Source organism: Thermobia domestica, chromosome 6, assembly GCF_964235325.1.
Source record: "Thermobia domestica chromosome 6, izTheDome1.hap1.1, whole genome shotgun sequence".
Taxonomy (NCBI): Eukaryota; Metazoa; Arthropoda; class Insecta; order Zygentoma; family Lepismatidae; genus Thermobia; species Thermobia domestica.
In genome coordinates, this window is record NC_137459.1 from 20764568 (window position 1) to 20790484 (window position 25917).

A 25917-nucleotide genomic window follows, 5' to 3' on the forward strand; every position below is an offset into this window, starting at 1 on the left:
GTAACATGGGAAATTTACATTTTTGAATCTGTTTTATACAGAGCATCATGTATTAACGTATATCCCCCCTCCTGCATTATCCAGAGGCGGATCCTAGGGGGCTATAAGGGCGTTTGCCCTCTTGCTCTTCCGATATATAGTTGATTCTAAATAAATGATGCTTACAGCAGTTGATACTATTTAAACATAAAGTGTTTATGGGCATTATTATTATACAGTGGCGATAGGGGCATTAGACTCTTGAATTCCAAATTTACATTGAATAAAGTTATGCTAAACTCAGTACGTCCGGGGCCTCATTCCGTAGCTGTTTGCGTCTGCCACCCAGAATTTGCTTTTTAGTTTGTGATAATCGACATAGGTGTAATTGTTTTTTGCCGTTTTTTGAATTGTATAGCGATCAGTGTTTCTTCCAGACATGTTTTTGGGGGCATCGCCCCCCGGACCTCTGAGAGTGCTCCCCTGGGAAGACCAAGATAATACGTATAGATATAATAATAGAATAGTAGCGTGTGAAATTAGTATGTGCCCTTTCGAAAACTAAGTGTGTCCCCGGAACAATTTTTCTGAAAAACAATGCTAGCAATTTCCAAAATTTTGCGAAAACCAACACGGAATGAGGCCCTGTATTTTACTACGTATTGGTTTTGTACAGTGCCAGAGACAAGGGGTTGCCCTTGGTTTTCATTAAAATGATACTAATTGCACTTTATCGTATTTCGAGGTGCACAGAATCACACACGAATTTGTCATAACTTGTGCCATATACAGTGGCGGATCCGAAAGGGGGCTATATAGGTTAAAGGCTTCTTTAATTTCAAATTTGTATTGAATAAAATTATACTTATGGCAGTTGATCGTATTTTTAGCACGTTGGCTGCAATGTGTATGGATTCCCATACACACGGCTCCTTCATGCAGCGCCTCGTGTATGGTTTTCCTTGCACACAAATATATATTGCACTTTTTCACGTTCGTTCTATAGGTGTGTATGCTATTACATACATATGGCGTAGAAGTCAAAATTTAATATTCACACCGCGTGTATGCAAAACCATATACAAAGAAAATTATACATTTATGGGATTAAAACAAAGTATTAGTGGCGGATTGTTTCCCGTGGCGCGCAAGGTCACAATATGATTTGATGAGAAAGGTCAAAATATATAGTGGCAGTCAACGTGTTAATGTGTAGCCTTTTTATGTATTGCTCAGTGGCAGATTTAGAGGGCTATATGGGCCGTAGGCCCCTTGAATAAAGTACTACTTCAGAGCATTTCGTCTAGTTTAATAAAGTGGCCCGCTAACAATCTCGTTTTGGTGCGAGCGGTCCCGGGTTCGATTCCTGGTGAGGGCATTCGGTCGAAAAATTGTAAAATGCATTTTTAGGCCAGCCATCCTGAATGAGGTTTTCCTGGGTGTCCCTCATTCACACCAGGCAAATGTCGGGGTGGTACCTAAATTATAGGTCCCAGGCCGCTTCCTTCCTTCCCTTTCCCCGGATAGTGTGCTCGTCGAGGGATGTCATCCCTCATACATGACGGCCTAAATGGCCATAAATGCCGAAAGCCCAGAAATCTTTTTTACAAAATCACATGTTAATCTGTGGAGCGTTCTTTGCGCATTATACAGTGGCGGATCCAAGGAAGTTGTAGGCAAATTAAATTCCTTAAATTCCAGATTCATATTGAATAAAATAATACTTATGGTAGATTATCGTATATTAATATACATATTTTTTGTTGTGCAATATACAGTGACGGATAAGAGAGCTATAGGGATAGTAGGCTCCTTGATAAAGTAATACTTAAAACCATTTTATATCTTATTTCAGTACAAACGAAATCGCATGTGCAGATGTGTAACGTTCTTTGTGCATCATTCAGTGACGATTCCAAAGAGCAATGGGGGTATATTAGGCCCCTTAAATTCCAAATTTGTGCTGAATACAGAGATATGTTTGGAAGTTGATTGTATTTTAAGATTGACTAAATCACATAAGAGCGTGTATATTTTCGTTTGTGTATTATACAGGCAAATCCGGCAAAGATAAGTGGGTTGCGAAGTACGTATTCTAATGGGAGGCTGAGGGGGGGGGAGTATTTAGTTCGCCAGATCTCCAATACGATTAGACGTAGAGCGCTGAAATTTCCTATAAACAATCTCCTTGCACCTTAGGTTGCAAATAACGCAATTTTTTGGGAATTACATATCCCGTAGGGGAATGGAGGTTTAAATATTTTCTCTCCGCATTCGCCAGATCATCGCAACTATTAGACGTAGAAGTAGTACTGGCAGCACCTGATCTCACTTTGAACTTTGTCCCGTGTGCTCTTTGTGACGTCAAAGGTCAATGCCCTTGGCCTAGGGTCAATCACCTAGGGGTACCTAGAACCACCCCTCTAGATTTTGGCAGGGGTACATAGGACCACCCCCTTAAATTTTGGAAATTGCCAAATCTAAAATTTGGTTCGGTAGACTAGGACAAGAGATTTTTCACCCATGAAAGGGAACGAGGTTAACACCCAAATTTATAGTGGTATATATTAGTTCCTGTACTATTATACCAAATGTTTAAATTTGGCAATTTCCAAAATTTAAGGGATGGGCCAAGGTACCCCTTCCAAAATTTTAAAGGGGTGCACCAATATACCCATGACTTATGAAAAGAAATTGACCCTTGTATAAGCCCATATAACTATATAAGGTAATAAGACCTCATCAAGGGGCATAAATTAGGTCAAAAACTTCCGAAATTTGACTTTTTGGCAATTTTTTTACCCATGAAAGGGAACGAGATGGACCCCAAAACTTACAGAGGTACATACTCTGGTCCTAGGCTACCACACCAAATTTTTAGATTTGGCAATTTCCAAATTTTAAGGGGGGTGGTCATATGTACCCTGTCAAAATTTAGGGGGTGGGTCAAGATACCCCTGCTAAAATCTAGAGGGGGTGGTCCTAGGTCACTAACCCTGGGCCAAGAGCAATGACCTTTGACCTATGACGTCACAAAGGGCATAGGGGTCGAAGTCCAATTGAGATCATGTGCTGCCAGTACTACTGTAGAATCTTACAGTTTTGTATAGATGTTCCCCTAGGACCCTAGACTGCAGATAATTCAAAATTTCGGAAATTTCGGGTTATCTTTAGTGGGTATGGGGGCTTAAATATGTATCTTGCGTATTTGTACAGTAAAATCTGTGTTTAGCGGAATCGAACGGGACTCGCAAAAAAAAAAAAAAATCCGTTAGAGACAGGTTTCCGGTTAACGAAAGTAGACCGATCAAAAATGAAAATAGTGTGTGCATACAATGGACATATAAAATAAGATACTCTACGTAATTTAGTCAATTTACAATATTTATTCTGCTACGAGTTAATAAATGTAAAACTTACAGTGAACAGAAGAAATACGGTACGCACATTAACTTATTTTATCTAATAACAAGGAGGGCTTTCTCTACACGTCAGTGCTTGGCTGCTCAAGTTTTCACAAACACTTTAACTTAAGAAACCAGCGCCGTAAATTAGATTTTTCTGGAGGGGGGGGGGCAAGCATGAATTTTCCCCCCCAAGAAAAAGTTTTTCTTATTCTTGGGCCCCCTCTTTTCTCCTTTCTCTTACTCTTTGAGCCCCCTGGAGCCTGTGGGCTCTCCCGCATGGCAAGGTCTGCGTGGCCGTTAATTACGCCCCTCGGCCCGTTCCATACATGACAAATTAAAGGGACAATATTGACAAATCTCAGTCATACGAATAAATATTATTTCTAGGGCCCCTAATAGTAGAAATTTTTACTGAAATGGGCCCACGACTCATTTTTGTTTTATTTACCTTTTGTGTGCTGTTTCGTTTATGTAATGTAGTGAACCTGTTTGATGCTTCATTTATAATGTCATGTTCACATCGTATAAGGATTTTGTCTTAAATTGGTCCCCCCTCGAACGGCGGGGAGATTCCCTGGGGGGGGGGCAGTTGCCCCTCTGCCCCCAAAGTTATGGCCGTGTAAGAAACCATATTAAGCATGTTAGTGTCATTTCGACGTAAGGCAAATGGATACAATTCCTTTGCACTTTCGACAGCATCTTGATCCATCTTAGGCTAGTCTTCTTCCAACTCAATCCCATAATTCTTTACTTCCTCTTCTCCTTTCTGACTTTTTTGTGTAATTCTCTTTTAAAGCACGTATATCCGTTGTGTCTGTTTCGGTTTGTACATCACTGTCTGTGTTGCTGATAGCGTAGTGTATTTTGTATTTGCATCTAACCTCTCATAGCATGTCTGAACATTTTCTAAATGCCGCTCTGTGGAACTTGAAATTTTCCGTTAAGAGGATTATTTTGATTTCCGTTGTCCGTGTAACACAGTTTTCGTTTAATGGTCAGTTTAACAGATTTTCGCCAGTATATTTATGAGACCGTAAATATTTCCGTTTAATAAAGTATCCGTTAAAGGCAGATTTTACCGTATTATTCACTTGCATTCTATATTGAACACGAAGAGGAATGGAACGTAAGGAGAGGGAGAGGTGAAAAATATCCGCGGTAACACATGGGGGTAGGCGCTAGTACATATACAACTATTATTTACTCACTTATCCTTATTAACTACAATAAAAAAAAAACCTATAGTATTCAATGTAAATATAATTAATACTACAATGTGCGAGGGAAAATTACAGTAAAACCTATCAACTTCGCCACCTGCTCATCTTGCCCTGGTTTGTCTTGAACCTGCATTTTCCCATAAGACGTTCGTTACTTACTACTCTGTAAGTTGGTCACCTATCCTCGAAGTTGGGCACATTGAAGCAAGGTTTACCGTATAGTGATAATGATAAATTTACCTGCGAATCTTGGCCACGAAAAATACCGTTTTGTTACTTGTATTAACTTTTTCGTATTCCCATATGAGAGGCAGATGTTCTATATTTCTGACTGGAGACAAAGAAGCATAGATTCCCACGATTTGTTCTTAGAGGTCAATAGCTAGAACACTACCCTGATAAAGAGGTGGTGAAGAAAATGGTTGTACGTATTTGTTTAGCCTGTGTGTTTTGGTAAACCCATTAGCTATATCGGCTCCTTTCATTAGTGGGGAGCTTTAGTAATTCCGGAAAATTCTCAAGGTTAAAGCTAACCATCTCAATTATCAACTGTTGGCACCTGACGGCTTGTCGAAAGGTAGCGGGTGATTTGAGATGAATTCCCTTAGGATTTTCTCAAAACATTTTTGCTCCGAGACAAACACTTGCAGTTCATTAACAAGAGGTAGTTAATTACAAAATTAGAATGTGCATATGTGCCAAAAAGAATAAAAGAAATAAGTCTAGAATGTATAAAGTAGCTGTCGTGCCGTTGCTTATTAAAATTTTACAATCAAGTAATACTAGAAATCCTGTTCTAAAAATATACCAATCCCACTTCTTTTCTGTAAGTTGGCCACTTTTCAATGGAACCGATGGTGATCAACATAGACAGGTTTCACTCTATGTTTTGACATGTATTTGCAAGAACTAAATTCCCGTCGAAAATGCAGTGGGGCTACTCGTGCCATTGCCCTCCGCTGGAGCAGGCCATGTTTTTATCAGTAAGATAATTCCTTTTTCACTAACGTGATACCCAGTTGTAAACCCCCTCCCTCTCGCCACTCTCATACATAATTCGTTGCTTATAATAATTATAATCAGTAGATGTCGAATCAAAGTTTTTTGACTTACTAAACCATAACGAAAATGGCATGTTTATAAAACATTATTTTACAAACAACAAATCCTATCCAACATTGTATTTATTCTTTAAGAAAGTCATTTTCTTTAATTAACAATCACAAGATTTATCAAACGTTACATTTTTTTCATTAAAACGTAGCAGGTCCTTCTTTTTCTAGTGCCAGATAATCGCAAATATCCATCTAGTGTTTCTTTTAGATATATTTCCGGCATAAACGTAACTAGAGTAGAATTAGGCCCCCTTGCAATCACTAATTACTCCAAAGAGGGAGAGCTTGCATTATTATTATTATTAGTATTAGTATTATTATAGTTAGATTTATTACTATTATTATTATTAATCAGATGTTACAGAGGTTAGTGATAGTCCAAGCATCCAACCAGTATACCCCACTAATTTCCGGGGGGGGCAGGGCTGAAACAACCGAGAATATACCCTGGGGAATTTCCTTCCATGCCACAACGAGACTGACATGGTAATATAAACCTTGCGCTGAGGGGGTACAGTGGCTCAGTGGCATAGCGCTTACCTGTGGTGCTTAGGGTTCCTGGTTCGATCCCCGGACAGTTAAGCTTTCAGAGAAATCCATCCGACCTGCACATGACAATTATTACACCAACTCGGCATCTCCACCGTACTGTGTCACCTTCAAACTCAGGAAAATAATCAGCAACTGCCACAATAGTTGACACCACCTAAGCCGAGACGAGACTACTTGTTTGCCGACATTCTTGATGTGCATTCCTTGATATAGATGGTCACACACGACAAAAAGTAGAGACCCGGGTTCGATTCCCGGTGGGAGCTCATGTGGTTCGGATTCCACATTAATCAGTAGGTCCACGTCTCATATAACCTCGCTGCTGAAAGGGACGCTAAACTAAAATGAACTCAACGACAAAAAGTAGGTGTTTTATCGAAACTTGAATATGCAAAAGCAATGGTTGATGAAAACCAGGAGCCAACTTCCAGAACCGTTCATCAAACAGGGTCATTTTCAAGCATAAGATCGTGCTCTGTATGTGATGGAAGTACGAAAGGAAACGAATTAGATAATATCGAACATAATTAGATAATATCGAACATCTCAATACCAACAACTATGGGTTGGTCATTAATGTTAGTAGTTTTCGGTTATTTTTACATGTTACCCCTCACTTCTTCCCTCCTTGTCGAAAATATACTAAAACCTAAGTTAGACCAGGATTTACTTTACATGTCCCCCCCTCTCGCCTTCTCCTCCTGTTGCTGAAAATATACTAAAACAGTGGTTCTCAAACTTATTGTTACTGCGACCCACATTAAATAATAAAATGTATTTTGTGGCCTACCTACTTTTATTCAAATATACATGGACATTCTACGTAATGGGGGTGTATTTCAAACTAATTAAATTTAGTAAATCATATCTCTAATTTGTTATTTCCAAGACAAAAATCACATGGTATACAAAAAGTAATTGGAAAGCAAAATCTCTGTACAACTATTCATAATGAGTCGCATGTGATGCATGTGCTTGTTTTCGATATTTATTAATAACTGTATTGATATCTACGCTGACGAATTAGGCTACTATCAGGTGCAAGAAATTGGACACTTGCAGTTGATTTCTGTATTTAGTCTTGATTCCCGCCATCGCTGTTGCTTACATTTTTCTATGTCTTTAAGGAAGTAACCAGGGCTCTGAGTAACCACTTACTGTATTGTTCACCTCATTAACAAACGCTTCCAATTTTCATTTTCTGAATAGTACTTCACAACATCAAAATAAAATTTCCATAATTAGAAGGAAAAACTTCTAGCGACCCACCGAAAAAAAAAAACTACCCCCGACCCAACAATGGGTCGCGACCGACACTTTGAGAAACGCTGTACTAAAACCTAAGTTAGACCAGGATTTACCTTACATGTCCCCCCTCACGCCTTCTCCTCCTCTTGTTGAAAATATACTAAAACTTAAGTTAGACCAGGATTCACTTTACATGTCAACGATGAATTTGACACTAATATCGGCCATTTTCTACTACTATTACGTCCCAGCAAACGACTGCCCTGAAACCCCCCTGGTCCGAATTTTAAAAACACGCTTCGTCTGGCTCTTGGACCTGGACCAAGGTACCCGTGACCAAAATTTGGTACCTGTCGGTCCAGTCGTCTGGTCCCCAGACCGCACGCCAACAAACACACAAACTAACTCTTGATTTTACTTATATTAGGTAGCAATCATTTAAAGCAAGTAACATTAAATAAAATTAAAGAATTTGCAGTAACTGCCATACTGATAATGTAAGATGGCAATAACCGTGCAGATTAACAATATGATAATGACACAAAATAGTTGTAACGAACGCGTTCCTTTATACCCGTTTGAGCTCAGCCTGCGGCCTTGCACATCTTAAACCCAAAATTATACCGACTGTCAAGTTGCTTTTCTTATTTCAACTGCATAAAAATAAGATTTTGTATCTCAAGAAAACGCCCATTTAAGTAACACGGGGAATTACTTCACACACCCTCCTTTAGACTCCCTAAAATTAAAAATATTCAGTTCTGGCAATTTTTCTCTGAGTTAGTCCCAGAAAACTACAGTCATACCAAATTTTACGATTCTAATCCTGCTGGAAATAACGTGGAAAAGATTTCTCAGCTCCTCATAAAACTACTCTAAAGTTGGAAATCTTTATTTTTAGTGATTTTGTTAAACCTATAGGGAACGTGCAATCATACCGAATTTCGCGTTTGTATTTAAACTTCTAATACCTAAAACATGAGATTATAGTTCCAAAAAAGGCATATATAAATAATAACATAAGAAATCTCTTCACCCCGCTTTAGAACCCCCCTAAAAATAAAAATATTCACTTTGACAATTTTCCTGTGGGTTAGTCCCGAAAAGCTACGATCGTGCAAAATTTCAACTTTCCATGTCAACCGGAAATACCCGCTATTTTGTGTCCGTGATTGAGTGAATTCATGTAGTTTTATATATAGTTAGGATGTATATCATGTATAAGTAAAAACGTGAATATTTTTATGCAAAAATATGTTAATTATGTTGTTTCTAATACCTATCTCTTTGTGTCTTTTTAGAGCTGGGGAGGTTCTGAGAACGGCTTCGGCTTGTCCATATGTTGTACACAACTTCCTCTCATCGTAAGTTTTTAATTTCGTTCTTTTTTGTTAAAAATTTGCATCGCGCATATTACCTATTTCAAGATGATAACGCTTTATTTTTAACTTATTTTCTTTTTAATGAGAGTGTGAGTACTAATTCCCTCTCACAAACTTTTAAGAGTGGAGAACCAATTGCAGTAAAGTTTACTGTGACTTGAAAAAAAAAACTTGTGTTCTCAAAGGTTTATCTTATTTCGAAATTTTAGTGAAAATAAACTATGTTTGCTGGTGAATTTACAGAGGTGGTCACATTTTGCGTATCTCAGTCAATTTGAATCTCACGCCTTTTAGTGTCCCCTCAAACTCATTTAACCACGTATTTTATTTGAAGCTGAATGAGGTTGAGGAGGCAACCCCGTGACATCAATTGTGTAATTATGCAGTCATGTTTACTCAGCAACTACTGAAAAATTCAGTGTTGTGTCCTTTTCAAGTCTTACTACATGTTGAAATATGTAATTGACGTCTAATCTAGTGTCAGATGTAACTAGAAGGAGGTATTACTAGTATTTATTTATTTTAAATCGTGAGAAGTATGAATTCGCAATGGTTCATACGTAGCAGGTTTTGAAGTCATCCTCTAAAGAGGGTAGGTAGGCTCAATTGTTTTATTGTACGAAAATGAAACATTAATATTGTTTAAACTGTTACCATGATTTCTAAAAATGCTTAACGAGGTGATTTTTGGTATGCTGACATATCATCAATTGGGGCAGGTTTTCAGGATCTCGAATTTAAGATATCGGAACCCAAAGGGAAAGTAGCGACTGTTTCTTTTTAACTGTTGCACAAAGCACGACTTTAGTTCATTTTTAAATTGTAAATTCTATATGGAAGACATAAAGGGGATTGTAAAATATTATGCGCGAGAAACACATGGAATATTTGATATTTTCGGTTTAAAATACTAAATAAGTCATATCAGATTCAGCGATATTCTTCTTGAATTTGTTCCGTATTCCAACAAGATCGACGTGAAATATTAACCCCTTTCCACTTTAAAACCTCAAATCAGCCGTTTTTAAATCTGTATCTAATCTGTCATCGTAGTCAGCATTCACATGCCTTTTATCTTATAACTGTATTGTAATGTTAATATGTGTATATTGGTGTTATTTGTATTTTTCTTTCATTTGACAATAAAGAAATAAGTCGAAGAGAGTAGTTCACAATTTGAATAACCTGCAAAGCTCTTATAATATTACTATATCTGATATACTTGTGCAAATAAAATGAAGTAACATATTAATAATAATATTCAACTGGAGAAGGATATACATTCAGCTAATGTATAAATCCTTCTACAGGCACTAATAAATTTTCTTATGTATTCAGATTTTTGTTTCTATATATTCAAACGTCACAGCGATATTCAAGGTAGTTTTCAATTTTGTTTCAGTATTATCCTAGTGGAGCAACCACTGTACATTTTGAGTATTATACTGAGGTGGCTGAATGGCAAGGCTGGTCCAACAGAGGGAAAAGCAATAACCAAATCAGTTCAATACATATAGAAAATGTCGATCAACTTGACAAAAGTCCAGCAGAAATAATGGAGGATGTTCTGAAGGTGTACAACGTTCCGGCTGATAAACAGGTAAGTCTGCTTCGTGTTATATGGTCTTCAAATATTTTAAACGAATTCCAGTTTTGTAGATTTAATTCTAGATTATTGCAATGCGACTTTACTTTTTTTACGCGTTAATTTCTCTATCAGTGATGTTAGCGCCAGAGACAAAATCTCAAGAATTACTTGGTGGATCACCATCAATTTTGGTGAAGATGTAGCGGTCAGAAATTAGGAACCGAGGTCGTTGATGGTGAGGATCCATGCACCGGAAGTGGTAGAAATCTTATTCCGGTTTTAACATAGAGCATTTCAGTTATAGCGCAGAACTGTAATGTAGATGGTGAGAAGCTGTTTCCTACAGTCGATTAAATATTCCAGATACATTACATCTCCATCCTTAGCTCCGTGTCCCTCGGTTTTAGTACTGTCACTCAATGGTGGAACGGGGCCGCGGTGGCTCAGTGGTAGAGCGTTCACCTCTGGTGCTTGGGGTCCCGGGTTCGATCCCAGCTCCCGCCAAGTGAACTTTGTGGTGGACAAACACCGTGTGCGTGGATTTTCTCGGGGTTATCCCGTTTCCTCCCACTTTCTTCATTCCACCATTTTCATTCATTACTCATCATCACCGTCTCCTTTAGCCTAACCGGCATAACCATGGGACGTAAAACTCAAAGATTTCATTTCATTTTCAATGGTGGAGCGCTTACCTCTGGTCTGCCGTGTCGTGACAAAACGCTGTAACTTTGGCGAAGAAGTTTTGCGAAAATGAGCCTTAAAGTTTTCATCCGAAAATGTGATCTGTATCGTGTAGAAATAGTGTATCTTGACTTTGGAAACACGTGGTTACATGTAATGTTACGTAAATGCATGTTGTGTGATTAAATTTGGTGAAAATTGATTGGTTGACCATTATTGCCTAGACGATACAGATCACATTTTCGGATGAAAACTTTACGGCTCATTTTCGCAAAACTTCTTCGCCAAAGTTACAGCGTTTTGTCACGACACGGCAGTGGTGCGTAGGGTCCCCGCTTTGATCCCCTGCCAAATAAGCTGGTGGTGGACAACGTCGTTGGCGTACTCCCGTTTCCTCTCACTCTCTCATTCCACCATTTCTTCCATCATTCACTTGCTTTCATCACCGTCTCCCTTAGCCTAAAGGGCATAATCGTGGGACGTTAAATTGAAAGATTTCATTTAATTTTCTTTACTAAAACCGAAAGTAATAGAAATCCACAATGACTTCCGGTTTCAATTTTGATCTGCATGTAGCAAATACTATTAGACAGAGCGAGAATGGTTTCTTAAAATCAGTTTACATTTTAAGAATAGGTACAAACTTCTCCCTTAACACATTATGCAAACTGGAAGTGTCAGAAACCGCCATTGTTTTAATGTTGATCGTTTTTAACGTTGTTTAAAGTTATTGACCAACTAACTAACTAACTCTATGGCCTATGGAACCCGAAGGTTCAATGCCGCGTTCACAAAAGCACTCCTCTGACTTCTATTCTTAACCAACTGGATCCAGTTTCTACTTTGTATTCCTATCTCTGCGAGATCCATCTTAATATTGTCCTCCCATCTGCGCCTAGGTCTTCCTAATGGTCGTTTTCCAATTGGTCTTCCTGTTAAGGCTTCGAAAGCGTTCTTACTTTCTTCCATCCTGGCTATATAACCTGCCCACGTAAGCCTCCTAGAGTTGATGACCCTAACAATGTTTGGTAAACCGTATAAATTATGTAGTTCCTCGTTATGAAGTTTCCGCTATTCCCCATTCCCGTTCCTCTTGGGTCCGAATATTCATCTCAGGATCTTGTTCTCAAATACTTTCAGTCTGTTCTTCCCTCAGAGTGAGTGACCATGTTTCGCAGCCATACAGAACAATAGGCATGATTATTGTTTTATATATTTTAAGCTTCAAATTCCTCGACAAAATTCACGACAACAAGAGATTTTGAACTCAATAACAACACGAATTCCCTGCTTTTAATCGAGATTTAATTTCTTCGTGAATATGGTTTTCGTTAATAAATATTGATCCTAGATATTTGAAAGTAAGGATATTGAGCAAACAGTAATAAATAGCAAAAACCCAATTTTTTGCAACCAGTTGAGCCTCTCAAGAATAATTTTTTATCTCCGGTTCTACTAAAACCTGAAGTGGTAGAAATTACTACCCTTCCCATTTCAATATTGAGAAAATACCACTCCCTTCAAATCAAATTCTTCGCATGTTGTACACGAGACGCTTCTACTTGGTATTAATGCGTAATTCCCCCCTTACTATACGTTGGCCTGTTTGTATAATTACTGTATCGACATAAATAGTATATTCTTTAAGAGTCCTATAAATGAATGTACCATGTTTTTTGATCCGTGTTTTACGTTTCCTTTAGTACATGTGGAAAACTGTTTAATTTATAACTTAAGTTGTAGATTTATTAGGTATATACAGAATTTAGTTATTTTCTCATGTTTGTTTCAATTTTCTCTCTCTCTCTCTCTCTGGATATATATATATATATATATATATATATATATATATATATATATATATATATATATATATATATATATATAATATGTAAGTAAGTGTAAGGAAGAAGTAAAAAAAATAGTTCTTTTTTTAATGTTGTAAAATATGTGTAATGTGGAGTTGAATGAATACATGTGCAAGCTATTTGAATTTGAAGAAGTTCTCGCTGCTAAGAAAAGACACACACTGAATCCTGCTATATGTATTTTTCTTCAAACTAAAAGTCTAGTAATCAGACATACATGTTATTACTTGTTTCTGCTTACAGATGCTGCTGTTTACACACATCAGGTTAGCTTATTGTTTCTCCGATTTCCACAAAAGGCTCCAGTGTGTCCAGGCACGGCTGCAAGCTCTCTCCGTGTTAGTGTATTCTAATGCTGTACAGGAGAATGCTCATTCGTTATTGTACACTGGCTTTTTAGAAGAATTAGTGGAAGTATTGGAAATGGACGTTCCTTACATGGTTGAGATTAGAGCTGCAGCTCTGCGAACTTTAACAGCAATCATTCACCTGGATAGGAATCCTCATTTCCCAAAGTAAGTAAGGGTCAGTTTTGTGTTCCTACATGGTAACGTAAGTTTGTAAGGTTGACATCAGTTAACATCCAAGATCCAATAGAAAGACAGTTTGTTTCAACTCGTGTTTGCAACTGAGAAAACAAAACCTAAAATAATTATTCAAGTGAAAAGATAGGACGCAATAAGTGAAGATATTCGAGAAATGCATAACATACACTGAAGACAGTTTCTTTTACATATTGAGTCTATAGTTAAGTATTTTGAACTTCGGCCAAGATGCAGGTTCCCGGCAGTACGAATTACTATCAAGAAATGGTCAGCACGTGATGAGAGTTCATGTTAACATAGCAGTGTTTAAGTTGCGAGCTTTGCCAATTTAATTTTTTTTAATGAAATTACATTATGACAACTGTAGAAAACAGTTGTTCTTGCAGACTAACTTAGTCTCTGTGTGTTAGTATAGAAGTGAACTATAAAATTTTACTTAATTTTGAATCCTATTATTTTGCTGCTTATGAGTAGTTTTTACAGTGTATTTTCAGTTATATTGTGAGCATTATTTTTAAATGTTCGGGAATGTTTCCGAAGTTGAGATTTTTAAGTTTCTAAAAGGTGATTCAGGTACGAGCTTTGCTAAGTAGAACGTCTGATGATTAAATAATACTTGAAAAAACGAAGAAAAATGCATTTTACAAAATTAATAGAAAGAGTATTTCAATAATCATGTAAATGAAAGTTTAGAGCGAAGATAAGCGAAGCTGAGCCAGTGATTGAACCTTTTCACTCTTTTGAATTGTCTATAAGGGATATGAATAATAGTCGGTTAATTCCTCCCATCTGTTATATAAAACTAAATATCATGCTTCCTAGTTAATATCAGTAGAATCTAAGACAACCATGTGCAACACAGGTGATCCCGTTGTACTGTAGAACTACTGTAATTATAATGTGTTCAACAAAGACATAAAAAGAATAGCTAAGAATTGAAGTTAAAATTATCTCAACTTAATAACATGCCTTCACTGACATGAATGGGTGTAACACGCTAGTCATGACGTGAAGAGATGTTAAGCTACAGTCACTGTAAGTTAAATTTTTAGATGTTCTTTACTGCGCCTGTTTAATACACCTTTATGCATTGTTTTCTGAAAGTTTTCGTTTTCCATCTCTTCATGACGGACAGAGAATTGTCTCCGAAATATGTCCTTTGGAAGACAGTTGTTTTATTTTGTTTTGTTTCGTAGTGTAATGTTTAACACAGTCTACCGCTTGACTATGAAGAAATGATTTGCTTTTCAGTTGGTGAGCAGATGCTTTTACAGCGAACAACTTCTTGCTCAAATTACGCTGATAACTTCTAGTATTTATTTTCTAGAGATAGTATAATGTTCTGTTGCAGTTTAAGAATTGTGTGCGTAAAATAAAAGTATGAGCACATTTTAAGTCACTGCTGTGATAAGGAACAGCACTAGTATATTAAATGTGTCAGCTAGTCGAGTGATGCTTCTACAAATGTCGTCACATGTACACATACTGTTAATATGTGAAAACGAAATCAAATTAAGCTTTTCGGATTTAGGAATTGAGATTCTCTTTCTAAGTTTGACCCCATCACTGACTTCACTGGTGTACCTACTCTCAGTTTCTCTTCTAGGTTACAAGCCATCATTGATGTGACTGGTGCAGCTTCATATCATGGTTTCTTGCCTATGCTGGTGCGGAACTGCATTTCATCTCTTACGGCATCACAATCGGCACCTACTAATGCAAAAGATCGCTACCCATTACCTCTGGCTACAGCGCTGTTTAGCTTTTTGTACCACCTGTCGAGTTACGAAACCGGCGGAGAAGCTTTGGTTAGTTGCGGGATGATGGAGAGCCTGTTGAAAGTGATCAATTGGCCTGGAAGCGAACTGGAACACATTACGGTAATTTTTTTCCCTCAAAGTGACTTAGTATTAGAAATGCTAAGATTCAGTAGTTACGATTAACGTATATGTGTTTAATCAGATTATCTCCAGTTCGAATAAAACCTTGCTTCTGAGGTTACTTTGCGAGGTTTGTGTGCTTATTTCCATAGTTGAAATACGACGAAAGGATTTCCTGTTCATCTGTTTCAGCTAGTTGTTACAAGCATAAATCTGGGGCTGAGAAGTAAAGTAGTATAAGTCATAAAATATTAATTTCACAGGAGACGCGAAAAAGAGTTTGCAAGAGAATATTTTGTTGAATTGCATCGATTGTTTACTTCCTGCGTGCCAGTTGTCCACATCTCAAAACGTTCCTAGTGTCCCTAGTACTAATGTAAGTAAAGAAAAATATAATAGCTCAATTTCGGCCAAAAAGTGACTTGGCATAGTTTACCTCTCAACCCCAGAAATGTTAATATATTTTGTTTGTTGTTATATGTAGAAGACTAAAGTAGACACCAATTCGAACAGTTAGAATATGATGGTACAGTCACCAAGGAAAATTAATACACGTATCTTATTCTTTTGTCAACTAAAGTGAATGAAATAGTTTTAGAACGATTTTACGTAACGCAGAGAATTTTCTTTCCATGGAAAATTATTCAAATTACCGATACAGGAATGTGTAATGAGTGGGTATACACTTTCACAGGACACTGTATAAGTATTGCAACGATCGATTTGCCATGGTTTAAATGAGCCTTACACCATTTTGTGTATGCTTCAGAATGTAGCAATCTTGTTGTTTAATATTGAACTCAAAAATCGTTTATCGTGAGTGGATGATGCTTTTGTAGTGTGGTGTTTAATGATGTACGATTACTTGCAATAAGCCAATGTCCATCTGTTTAATATAGATTGTTTTTAAAGTAATGTTAACTTGAAAGATTGAGGTAGGGTACGTGAAATTTGAAACAAGAATATTGAACATCTCGACGAGTAATGAAAGAATAACTATTTCGGCATTTACTTCGGATGATTTGAATCTACTGATCTAAGATTAACGTTTCACCAGTTAGCTTTCACTTCTTTTTTCTTTAGATAATAATAGAACATATTAAGTTTATTTTAATATAAATAACAAATTCATGTATGTGATAGTCATTGATAAGTTTTATTTTTCAGTTTGTTACGAGAGCTGTTCGAGTTATTGACCTCATAACAAACATTGATATGCAAGCATTCCAAATCCATGGAGGGTTGGATAGTTTTATTAGCCGGTTAGAGGTAAGCCAAATTTATCTTGAAATTGCTATTACTTATCGTAATAAGCATTCTCGAATATTGATAACTAAATTTTGTGCGAGATTTTTCTGATCTCATAAATGAGGATAGAGCTGGATGACATATTTCAGCATAATACCGGACCCATGTAACTATCGCCTTTTTGATATATATATATAGTAGAAACATGGAATGGCGATCGAAGCGGAAATTAATAAAAATAATAATAATAATTGCCAGAAGATAGTAAAAACATAATTCTACAGATTAAAAAGTATACTAGCTGAACCTGCGCTCTCAACACAGCGCATCATTCACCTATAAGCATGAATCTCCTTGTCATTCCTCACAATATCTGTGCATGTCCCTTTGCAGACACAAGTGAAAGACATCTTGATAAAAATCGGCAAGGGGTACCATAAAGGGGAGGGCTTTTTTCCATTATTTTTTCAATATCTCGCACTGTTTGCAATGTTTGAGCCTACTTCCAGTTTGAGTTTCTAATTCCTGTGTGATCATTGTTTTCTTTCTTCTTGCATGCAGTATGTAATAGACAAATACATTACACATACAATTAATTATAATTTTAGTGATGTATGGTGTTCGTTGGGTAGAACACTTCAAACAATAAAGATTCATCTTAGACTGGAGAAATGGTTATCCTTCGTTTTTCATTATCATTTGACCATGAAACAAACGCCTGAGAGATATTGTGAACTATTTTGATAAATTGTTCGCGGCACTGAAATAAAGATTATTATTATTATACAGTGGACTCTTTTTAATTCGAAGTCCAAGGGGACACGAAAAAACTTCGAATTATCCAAAATTCGAATTATCCAACAACATTCATTTTCACAACAACAAACAAACCAAAGTACTGTGCTATCAAAAACATATTCCTATGGTGTAGACTTTACCTTTAAAGCAGCTTATTATTTGCGTGATCGAATACCGCAAACTAACTAACGACATTGACTCCACATAATTCAAATTACGTGTACAATGGAAAATATATTTAGGTACAACACTATAACATACATTGAATAGCCCAAACAATTAAACACCAGTAACAATTTGAATATTCTGTTCTCACTTTTAAGAAGTCGGAAACCTCATTTGCTTAAATTTGATTGTTTTTGTACGGTCAATAAATCTTGAATTTCATGTATTGCATGGAATACGATATTAATAACATTTGGTTGACTTTATCAATAATTCATCTTAAATTTTCAACCAATTCTGAAACAAGATGAGATTGGTACACGTTCTATCTTTACCTCTTCCCCAACTCACCTTCATCTTTCTCATTACATAGATTTTCTATTTATCTTGTGTATTACTCTCCCCTATGGCTGCATCTGGATAAATGAAAACACGTTAAAACTGTATTTCTCTGTTTACATTTGTCCAACATTAAAAATTTTCAACTGTATTTACTTCGAATTATCCAAAACATAGGTTCAAAAGTTCGATTTATCCACGATTTTTCACTATTGTTTTCAATACAGTTTTCAAGGGGAATGGACTTCTGTTCGAATTATCCAATATTTCGAATTATCCAAGTTCGAATTAAGGAGACTCCACTGTACTTCGCATTCGTTCATGAGATATCAGGTACGCACTTGGCAAAAATACTTCTGCTCTAGCGGAATCGTTTTCTCTAAAACTAAAAGGTGACATAAAAATATGGCAGTAAGTCTCTTCTGAACACTCGTACATAGAGACCGATTTCAGCTACTAGTTTCGATTAGAATTAACGCAGAAATGAATTAACCTAAGAGTTGGTTTATATATAAAGGGGAAATATGCATTGTTTAAATAGTTTTGAAAGTAATAAGCGTTACACGATTTAAGATACAAACATGCAATACTTGCATTTAAGATACTGAAAATCAACACTTGAAATAGTTGATTATCTTTACCGTAGTTAGAGATACAAAAAAGTCCGTTGGGAAAATTACGGATATTTTAGTTTCTTCTTTCCTTCTTTTCTATTTTTTTGTATGATTTCTTTATAAACTACAATTTATTTACTGTAGTCGATTTTGCAATTAAGGAAATATCTTTAAACAAACAGTATTTATGTCGTAGGTTCGTTTCAGCATTCCCGTGTTTGCCTTAAAATATGCAACAAAGTTCATCATTGTAGTTGTTTTTGTTTCCTTAACCACCTTATCAGTGTTTAGAAGTCGTACACTTTTTCTTTTGTTACCTAAGTTCGAAAACAAGATTTCCTATGACAAAAAGACAACAAACATAAAAGCACGAAAGGTACATTCCTGTTTTAGAATAGAGGTCATTTCATCACGTTTTTACTTGGAGAATCATTTTTGAATGTAGGTTTTAGTTTGAGTAAAATTTTCCCAGGCAGAATAGCCATGGCCAAAACTTCATTTATTCAGATATACATTTTGAATTTCTGTATCTCTAGTTTTTCTTTTTAGGAAGAATATTGATAGAAGTTCTTACTGAAATTTTGAGTGGATGCATTGAAATGAAACTCACGTAATGTTTATTTTATATTTTAGTTGGAGGTGAACATTTGTAGAAGAGAACAACCTTTTGAAATAATCCCATCGACTTCAAGATCTGAAGATATGGATGGTGCAAGTTCAGATCCTCTAGAACAAAGTTCCTTAGTTAATGCTCAGGGTGATACTGTTATGTTAAGTACCCCTCTTTCAGGTCCTTCGGGTGTTAGTGATGTAGTGAATGAACAAGTGTCAAGACAAGGTGATGTGGAAATGGTAGATACTTCCAGTGCAAAAGTGAGTGACGATGGTGCGTGTGCTTCCACGTCAAGAGGAACTGCTGTGGAGAGTGGTGAATCACGCGTAGGGAACACCTGTTTGCCTCAAAGAGCAGCATTACTGAAATCCATGCTCAACTTTCTGAAAAAGGCGATTCAGGACACAGCCTTCACGGAAAGTATTAGACATGTGATGGATGGCTCACTACCGTCGTCATTAAAGCACATTATTAGCAATGCCGAGTATTACGGATCATCGTTATTTTTGCTAGCTACAGACGTTGTAACAGTGTACGTGTTCCAGGAACCTGCGTTATTGTCGTCTTTACAGAATAATGGCCTAACAGATGTTGTCCTGCACGCTCTCCTTGTAAAAGATGTAAGTAATCAATTCTAATAGTAGAATATAGTCATGTCCAGGTTGAAATTATACATCATAATTTTTACTAAATTGTTCCAGCATAGGTTAATTTGATGAGGGAAGGAGACCACATCCACAACATACGACAGAAAATGAATGTATCTTATTAAACTAGATTGTTTTGCTGCTCCCTACTTCTTCTGTGCATTTGATTTTTCTGAAATTCAAAACTACTTGAATTTTCTATCTTCGATTGAAATAATTTTGCGAAAAAAATAAAATAGTTTCCTGTCTTTTTGTGGTGATCGTAGTCATGCTTTTAAAAAAAGAACCTTCTATTGGCTCTCGTATACAGGCTCATGCATGTATCATCCGTCTACTTTAGCCTGTAGGGGATGGCCTTCCAGGCGTATGAAAGAATAAGTGCATGCTTCCTTGATGAAGACTATATCTTGTACGTATCATGAGAGAAGGATGAACACAATGGTGGTATATAAGCGTGTTATAGATATGTAGGTATTCTTTGTAACCAAGCCTTTGTTAAAGCTTGAATATTCAAAGATACAAGTTCATTGTCTTTTGGCGGTGTATTTAGCCGTGAACACATACCTGAAGTAACTAACGTTTATTCATATCTAGCAGTCTGATCATATGTAGTTTTAATTTTTTATTTGCATCAAGAAACAGAAAATTAAAACAGACTATTTTTTTTAGGAAGTTTGGTTTACCAAAATTCTTTTATATATTTATCTTGTTCTTGTGTCTGTGCGTCCGGTAGACACACACACACACACACACAAAAAAAAAATAATAATCTCCACGAAATTTGATCAGGATATAGAGCAGCGTTTCCCAACCTTTTTCAACTTTCGGCACACTACGTGTGTAACTTGAATTCTCGCGGCACACTCATAGATATTATTATTATTTGCAAATATAAAATACCATGGTAATTTTTTTTTTCTGTGATTACTGATCTTCTTACAGAGATGAAAGCTCGATCACTGGTTTTCCCCTATGCTAATTCATTACGCTTATTTTTCATTCTAATTTTAAAATAGAAAACGATTGCAATGAAATATAGGACTCAGATTTTTAAAAATTCGCTTTCTTTTTTGAAAACTGTATCCAACCTTTCGCTAAGAACGAAGATCACTAAATAACGAACGAACAAACAAATGTCTTGTACTTTTAGCTTTGCTATTTTAACCAAAACCGGTGCATATTATTGCAATCACACAGCTTGCGAAGCGTCGAATTCAAAACACACCTGTTGAACAAAGTGTTGTTCTGTCATTCACGTGCGAATGAGTGTTCTACGAACGTTCACTTGACGTGTACCGTACAAGTGCTTGCATTTCTCAGTGTTAGTATGACTCTCAATTGAAGCGTAACATAGCAGCTAACCGTGGAAATGTGTACGAGCCGAAATACTGTCTGCTACACAGCAAGAGATGTAGAATAATATATTACAATTACAGTAAATTTTCCATGGTGGAAATTCATAGTAATGTGAAAAACAAAAATATACATCTTTTTCCCTATGTCTTGCAATTTGGTTGCTATAGAGTTAATAATTTTGTTTCGATTTCCTCGCGGCACACCGGTTGGGAAACGCTGACATAGAGGGTCAAAAGTTAAAAATCTAGTTCATGTTTGGAGGCGGTATTCAAACCAAAAGTGGTAGAAATCAACCATTTCCGGTTTTTACGTCGATCACTGTAAAGCAAGAACGGTTAATAGATACCGATAAGCTGTTTTCTGCAACCGATTGAAGTGTCCCAAAAATACATTTTATCTCCATCCTTAACTTTCTGCTAGAATCTCCGTAAGAGTAGAAATTCACTATAACTTGATCTATATTAGCAAAAACAGTAAGAAATAGTGAGAAGCTGTTTCTTGGAATCAACTTACCGTACTAAGAATAAGTAGCACCTTCTCTATTAACCCCGTATTCAAACCGGAAGTGGTACGTTGGGGGGCGCGGTGGCTCAGTGGTAGAGCGTTCACCTCTGGTGCTAGGGGTCCCGGGTTCGATCCCAGCCCCCGCCAAGTGAACTTTGTGGTGGACAAACACCGTGTGCGTGGGTTTTCTCGGGGTTCTCCCGTTTCCTTCCACTTTCTTCATTCCACCATTTCATTCATTACTCATCATCACCGTCTCCTTTAGCCTAACCGGCATAACCGTGGGACGTAAAACTCATAGATTTCATTTCATTTCATTTCAAACCGGAAGTGTCAGAATCAACCATTTACGGTTTTAATGTTGAGAGTCATAAACACAGTAACATGTAGTGAGAAACTGCTTTTTCTGCAATGTTAATCGTTACCAGAATATATTCCGTTCCCACTCTTATCTTTCTACTAAAACCGTAAGGAGCATAAAATCAGCTACTTTCAGTTTTAACGGTAGAGCGAAAATGGTAATAGAAGTGGTTCTTTTCAGTCAATTAAGCGTCTCAAGAATAAATTTCATCTCCATCTTTAGCTCTCTACTAAAACTGAAAGTGATGGAAATCAACGACAGTTTTCGGTTTCATTCTTAATCTATATAGAGTAAAACAATAAGAGATAACGAAAATTGGTTTTGCGAGTCTATTTACTATTCTAAGTATAGGTACCATCTTTCCTCGTAATCTTCTATTCAAACCTGAAGTCGCAGAAGGTAGGCACTTCCGTTTTAATATTGATCCCCATAGAATGAAACCGTAGATAGTGGAATGCGGTTTTCTGTAATCAATGAAGCGTCTCAAGAATACATTCCACTTTCACTGCAATATCGCTACTAAAAACAGAAGTAGCAGAAATTAGTCATTTTGCTTTTAACGTTGATTGTTATAGAGCACAAATGCTAACAGATTGCAAGCAGTAGTTTTCTGCAATCACGTACACGTCCCATGAATATATTTCAACTCCACTCTAATATCTGTGTTAAAACCGGAAGTGGCACGAAATCAACCACTTCCTGTTTTAACGGTGATCCCTATAGGGTAGAAACAATAATAGATCTGTTTTAGTGTAGACAGTATAGGCAATAATAGATAAAAGAGTAGTTTTCTGCAATCTATTAAGCGTCACTAGCAGTAGCGGCTTTAGCGGGTAGGTCGGGTAGGCATGAGCCTACCCAAAATTTTGAAAAATATGTAAACCCTAAAAGATACACTAAAGAGTAAATATTTATTATGTAATATTTACTTAATAAATATATTAATGGTAGATAATCATTTAACAAGTAGCATCGACCACTACAGTAAAAGTAATTTCCTACTGTTATTAATCAATCAAATGCGTACATGTATCCATAATGCGAAGGAGCGGGCATACCCAAAATTAAAATCCTAAAGCCGGCCTTGGTCACTAGAATATACTTCACCTTCACATTAATAAAACCGAAAGTGGTAGAAATCTACTACCACCTGAGCTTTCAATATTAATTAACAAAGTATCATGCTATACAAACTAAAATCCTTCGTGGGTGTACGTATGACACTACTGCTTGTTAGTTTTAACATGTTTTTGTCGTTCGTATGAAAGTTCTGCATAAGTGGAGGAATCTGATTTTGTTCCTTGCATTCGTGATTTACAGGTTGCAGCATAACTTTTTTTTTTTTAAATCTAAAAAAAATATTTTTAACATGTTCGTTTACTTGATAGACATGAGACGTTGATGCATCTTCACATTTCTTTACTTATTTTTCTTTTTAATTGCAAGGTACCTGCAACAAGAGAGGTCTTAGGATCACTTCCAAATGTGTTCAGTGCACTTTGTTTGAATTCGGAAGGTTTGGCTTCCTTTGTCCAGCGTCAACCTTTCGAGAAACTGTTCAAAGTGCTTTTGTCTCCAGTATATTTGGCTGCTATGAGAAGAAGAAGAAGTTCAGATCCTATGGGTGATACAGCTTCAAACTTAGGCAATGCTGTAGATGAGCTCATGAGACACCAACCTAGTCTAAAATTTTCTGCAACGTCTGCTATCGTAAAGGTAATTTCTAAGATAGTTTTGTACTTTAATATTCTAGTTCGTAATTGAATTGATTTCTGGGAAATTCTGAACTAACCACAAACAATCCATATTTTGCAGGGTAGCCCTGTAGATTAAGCTATGAGTTAACCTGTTCTTGGTGTACTGTTATAAAGATTTTAGTTTGTGGTTGTACACATTTTTTTTGAGTTCAGCGTTCCATTTCATCATAAGGACTATGTGAGAAATGGTCTTAAAAGTTAACAGGGAACTCAAACTAAATGTTTCCCATTGGCCCGATAATGCTGAGTACATAAGTCACCCCAGCAAGGAACAAGGGGAAGCAGTTCCCTTCTCTCCCTGAATTTTCCATGGGTTTTTAATTTTTGGAAATACATGTCAAAACATACTAACTTGCTCTCACATACTGTAGTGCTTCATATATTGTTATTAAATACTATAGTAGTATAGTTTATTTGTTGTCATTAATAAGGATACGTGCGTAATGTAATGGTTATATGCAGGGTTTGAAAAAACACGTTTTTTTTTTTAAGAAAAAAAAGCCCAACCCACCTGGCTATATGGGTTTTTTCGGGTCTTTCCGGGTTTAATTGGGTTTTATCGAAATATTTCATTGTCTTTGGGGTAAAAGTGTTAAAATGAGATTTATATTTCAAGATTATCATTGTCACAACTTGCAACAATTTTCTATTCACTGATGTTTTGAAAAAATGACCACCATTTCGAAATTTTACGTTGGATCGCCGCTAAAATATATACAGCTAATTTAGAGTATCTCGTGCTCCTACTCTAAAAATTTCAACTTAAAAGACCGAAAATTGCACTTTGTAGTGTGCATGCCCGCTATTTTTTTTTTTTAAAAAAAAAAAAGAAAAATGGCCACCATTTTGAATTTTTACGTTGGTAAGCCGCCAAAATCCATACAGGAAATTGAGTGTGTCTCGTGCTTGTACTCTAAAAATTTACACTTAAAAAAGACCGGAAGTGGTACCCTGTAGTATGTGTGGTACAATCCGCGGCAAAAAACCTGCAACATGAGCATATAAGTTTATTGTGAAACGACTAAGTCCTTTGCTCCAAAATAAGTGTGCACGGGAGGAGGCCGAGGTTTATCCTGGCGTGATTCGTTCCACTTAGACGTTATGTTCATTTCCTGTACTGTTTGGCGTAGTTTCACAATAAACTTACATCCTCATGTTGCAGGTTTTTTGCCGCGGATTGTACAAGCAGACGAAAGAACAAATGCAGATCAAATTATCGCAGAAGCCTCAGTGACGTTTGCCAAATATGAACACCAAATATATTAATTTAACAGCGTAAAATAAATAGTTTTATTGTTGAAGTTCACTTTCGATGCTTTGTGCGTTCAATTACGGGAATTTCCCGAGCACTTCTTTCGGGACTTTTTTTTTCCTCGCCCCTCGAAAATGCAGTTTTCTTTACTGTACATCAAAATTTCAACTAGTACGGAAATTCGAATTCAGCACTTGAAATAGTAAGCGTTACACAGTTTTCGGAACTCTGAGCATTAAGCTTCTTAAATTTGACGAATTTTTACGCTATTGTTGATGTTGATTCTACTGAATGCTTATTTGAAGAGTACCTACAAATAACCGAACTAAACTGTTGTTGTTGGAAAACTAAATTTTACTAAAGAATACTTGTGTTACCATCAAAGGTAAGAAATAATACTAATAGTTTTACTAATGCACTACATATTTACTGGTAGTACCAACACCTATGGCCTTACCCGTCAAACCCGTCAAACGTATGAGGGATAACGTCCCTTGGCGTCGCAGAGTCGGCGTGCACACTATTCACGGAAAGTATTTTCTAAAATAGAAAATTGCATTTTTTTCTTCAAATAGGCTATAAGCATAATCCATACATTAATTTGTTATATAATTCTCAAACTAAGGTGTTATATATATTCAGTGCATTGAGAACTTCATAAAGGTCTTATGTTGAATGCTGTTGTATACATTAACGTGAAAATATTTAATTCGCCCAAGAAAAGTCCAAAATATGATAAAAATCACTTTCAGTGGGATCACCTTAGTTGTACCAATAATATATTAACAAAAAGCTACC

At 36.5% G+C, this 25917-nt stretch overlaps 1 protein-coding gene across 7 annotated transcripts in view; it reads left to right on the plus strand.

The window, feature by feature from the left end:
• Positions 1 to 25917, plus strand: part of HUWE1 (HECT, UBA and WWE domain containing E3 ubiquitin protein ligase 1) — a 220624-nt gene that overhangs the window by 67707 nt on the left and 127000 nt on the right. For 6 of the 7 annotated variants that reach the window (XM_081761380.1, XM_081761379.1, XM_081761384.1 and 3 more), the window contains 7 exons: positions 8823 to 8885; positions 10306 to 10503; positions 13284 to 13555; positions 15180 to 15465; positions 16633 to 16734; positions 19263 to 19862; positions 23557 to 23826. In XM_081761380.1, coding sequence (XP_081617506.1) covers positions 8823 to 8885; positions 10306 to 10503; positions 13284 to 13555; positions 15180 to 15465; positions 16633 to 16734; positions 19263 to 19862; positions 23557 to 23826 — 1791 coding nt within the window. The remainder of the gene's footprint in view (positions 1 to 8822; positions 8886 to 10305; positions 10504 to 13283; positions 13556 to 15179; positions 15466 to 16632; positions 16735 to 19262; positions 19863 to 23556; positions 23827 to 25917) is intronic. The other variant, XM_081761383.1, reaches the window with a different exon arrangement.